This window comes from Onychostoma macrolepis, chromosome 14 (genome assembly GCF_012432095.1).
Source record: "Onychostoma macrolepis isolate SWU-2019 chromosome 14, ASM1243209v1, whole genome shotgun sequence".
Classification (NCBI taxonomy): Eukaryota; Metazoa; Chordata; class Actinopteri; order Cypriniformes; family Cyprinidae; genus Onychostoma; species Onychostoma macrolepis.
The window spans coordinates 382,798-386,144 of NC_081168.1; the positions used below are offsets into that span (position 1 = coordinate 382,798).

The window sequence follows — 3,347 nt, forward strand, 5'->3', positions numbered from 1 at the left end:
AAAACCTTGGGAGAAACCAGACTCAGTCGGGGGTCAGTTCTCCTCTGACCAGACGAAACCCGCAGTTCAGTTCCAACCGCAGCATGTCAGATTGTGTAAAGGGCTTCTCTGATTCCCGTGGTCTCGTCCCGATGCAGCATTTTAATTTATAATTTAATGTATTTGTTATATTTGTGTTTTATTCATTATTTGAATTTTTCATTTATATGATTTATTCATTTGCTACAATTGTAATGTATAGTTTAATGCATTTATTGTTTCTCGGTGTATTTTTAGGAGAAAAGAAAAATGAAGGGGATGAGGTCAAAGGTCATTTGTTGCTGATGAAAGAAATACAAAGAAATGTTCTTTGTACTGTAAATACTGTAGCACACAGCCTCAAACCCGTAACTGTTGAACTGATTTGTAGCCAAATACTCTTTACTTACACTGTATTTGTGCAGAACTGAGAGTCTGTCGAGGAGAGGCAGAGGAAGTCTTTTCTCAGAAGACTAAGAAACGTCTACAGTATTACAGCTTTTTTCAGCTGCTTACACACACAATCTTCACTTGTCACACTGTTTCTGAAAGCTGTCACTCAAACAGCAGAAGCACACACCAAACCTGCAAAACCAGACACTGATTCTCAGACTTTGACTCAGTTTTCAATTTCGTGAAACACTTCTTGCGAAACACAACACAGTTTGGTTTCAGTCTTGCTTTCGAGGCTCTCTCTCTTGCAATTTGGCACGGACAAGATAATGACCAGAGCTGCGGTCAGATCCTTGAGTGACGACTGAAATCAGCAGTTGTGTGTGTGTGTACAGGTTTATATGATTTATGGGGACACAAATGTGTATAATGCATAGCTATAACAACATGAACATGGTTTCTGAGGTTTACACCCGCTGTGTCCTGGTAAACCAAATGGCTTGAAAAACATACTAAACTGTGCTTTTTTCTTTAAAAATTTAAAAATGCAGAAACTTTTGTGAGAAAACGTAGGCTTAGGGTAAGGGGATAGAAAACACTGTTTGTACAGTAGAAAAACCATTACGCCTATGGAGAGTCCCTGTAAACCGTGTGTGTGTGTGAGAGAGAGAGAGACAGGAGCAGGAATGAGGAAGCTGATTTACAGACTCGCAGACGCCTGTTTTACACACGTGACTCAAACACAGAAGCAGGAAACACCTGAGTTCAGGGAAAGAGAAACTGAAGTGTAGTTGAGCTGTTGTGTGTTTGTGTCTCTGTATTCATGCAGTAAAATGGCAGAAGCCAGATTTTCTCAGGATGAGTTCTTGTGTGCAGTGTGTCTGGATCTCCTGAAGGATCCAGTGGCCATTCCCTGTGGACACAGTTACTGTAAGAGCTGTATTACAGGCTGCTGGGATCAGGAGGATCAGATGAGAGTCTACAGCTGCCCTCAGTGCAGACAGACCTTCAGTCCAAGACCTGCTTTAGCTAGAAACACCATGCTGGCTGAAGTGGTGGAGAAACTGAAGAAGACCAAACTCTCTGCTGACTGTGACGCTGGAGCTGGAGATGTGCAGTGTGACGTCTGTACTGGAAGAAAATACAAAGCTGTCAAGTCCTGTCTGGTGTGTCTGAACTCTTACTGTCAGAATCACCTCGAACAACATGAGAGTTTCTTTAAAGGAAAGAGACACAATTTGACTGAAGCCACTGGACGACTGCAGGAGATGATCTGCCAGAAACATGAGAAGCTCCTCGAGGTTTTCTGTCGCACTGACCAGAAATGTATATGTATGCTGTGTACGATTATTGAACATAAAAACCATGACACTGTATCAACTGCAGACCAGAGGACAGAGAAACAGGTATTTAACACTAGTGTTCAAGTTAATACTCAGTGTAATGATCCAATAGTCTGTTTATTTTCTGTGTAGAGCCGCAACTTAATTACACAAAACACAGAAACACTGTCAGTGTGAAGCTCTTCGTCTGTGCCAGTTTCACTTTTACTATACGTAGCCTTGCAGTGTGAAACAGCCTTAATCTTTATATTAGTTAATATATGATGAATGTAACTGATCATCACTTCTGGAGTTTGAACCTACAGCCATTAGTTATCAGCTGCACTTTTACTGGATTCATCTGATCACATGATGATTTAGTGCCAGTAGTTTTCTGTGAGATTCACTATCATGTGTTTGTCCTGCAGAAGCAGCTGAAGGAGACGCAGAAGACGCTCCAGCAGAGAATCCAGCAGAGAGAGAAAGATCTTCAGCAGCTGAGAGAGACTGTGGAGTCTCAGAAGGTGAGTCTGGAGAAGAAGAAGTTTGTCTCAGTCTCAGTTCAGACTCACTGAAGCCTGAATCACTGTGTGTCCTAACAGCGCTCTGCACAGACAGCAGTGGAGGACAGTGAGAGGATCTTTACTGAGCTCATCCGCTCCATTGAGAGAAGCCGCTCTGAGCTGATACGGCTGATCAGAGATCAGGAAAAGCAAGCAGTGAGTCGAGCTGAAGGACGACTGGAGCGACTGGAGCAGGAGATCAATGATCTGAGGAGGAGAGACGCTGAGCTGGAGCAGCTTTCACACACACAGGATCACATCCAGTTCCTGCAGGTAACACAGATCTAGAAGAACAGGATCATAGTGGACTTGAGCAGATCCTGCTGTGACACCAGACTCACAGAGAAACATTTCATGAGTGTCTTATTATATAATCATCAGTCAGACTCTCATCTGATCATCTTCTTCTGAAAGAGACACCGCTTACAAATGGCTTTCAGCTCTGGAAATCTCTTAGGAATCATTTCTCTGAGCTCTTTCTTCTGGAAGATATATTTAGCTGTCAAACACCACTAGCGCCACCAACAGCTCAAAACTTCACTAACATTTTTTACATCATTTCTCCTTCTGATTTATTACATCATGCTGAAATCAGTAACGTTCATCAAAATTGGATCAGGTGATCCTCAAACATGATAAAACTGATTTTATTTGCCTGTAACACATTGATGAATTTGATCGTGAAGACCCTAAACATGAAGTGAAGCTGTTTATTAGTAGTTTTTCAGTGTTTTGAAACCAAACCAAAGCATGTCTTAATGGTCCTTGTGGAGTTTCAGTGTCTCTAAAGTTATAAATAATGTTGAATCTAATCATAGTCTTTGAGCTGCTTTTCCTGAGAAATCTACTCATCCCTACAATGAGACTCCATTGATGTGTTTGAGCTGTTAGATGGACATTTATGTTCTTAGCAGATGTTTTATCATCCAAATGATTTCCTAGAAAGTACACATAGAGTGTAAGTGGCAAATACTAGAATCTGTAGCTCTAATGTGATATAATGAATATGAGAAGAATGAAGCTGATGCTGTGAAAGTGCTGGATTGAGGTG

General features: G+C 41.5%; 1 protein-coding gene across 2 annotated transcripts in view; it reads left to right on the plus strand.

The window, feature by feature from the left end:
- The first annotated feature begins 1,163 nt into the window (after positions 1-1,163).
- The window catches only part of LOC131553056 (tripartite motif-containing protein 16-like), a 4,112-nt gene continuing 1,928 nt past the window's right edge, over positions 1,164-3,347 (plus strand). For both annotated transcript variants that reach the window (XM_058797417.1, XM_058797418.1), the window contains exons 1-3: positions 1,164-1,817; positions 2,162-2,257; positions 2,336-2,569. In XM_058797417.1, coding sequence (XP_058653400.1) covers positions 1,245-1,817; positions 2,162-2,257; positions 2,336-2,569 — 903 coding nt within the window. In that variant the 5' untranslated portion in view covers positions 1,164-1,244. The remainder of the gene's footprint in view (positions 1,818-2,161; positions 2,258-2,335; positions 2,570-3,347) is intronic.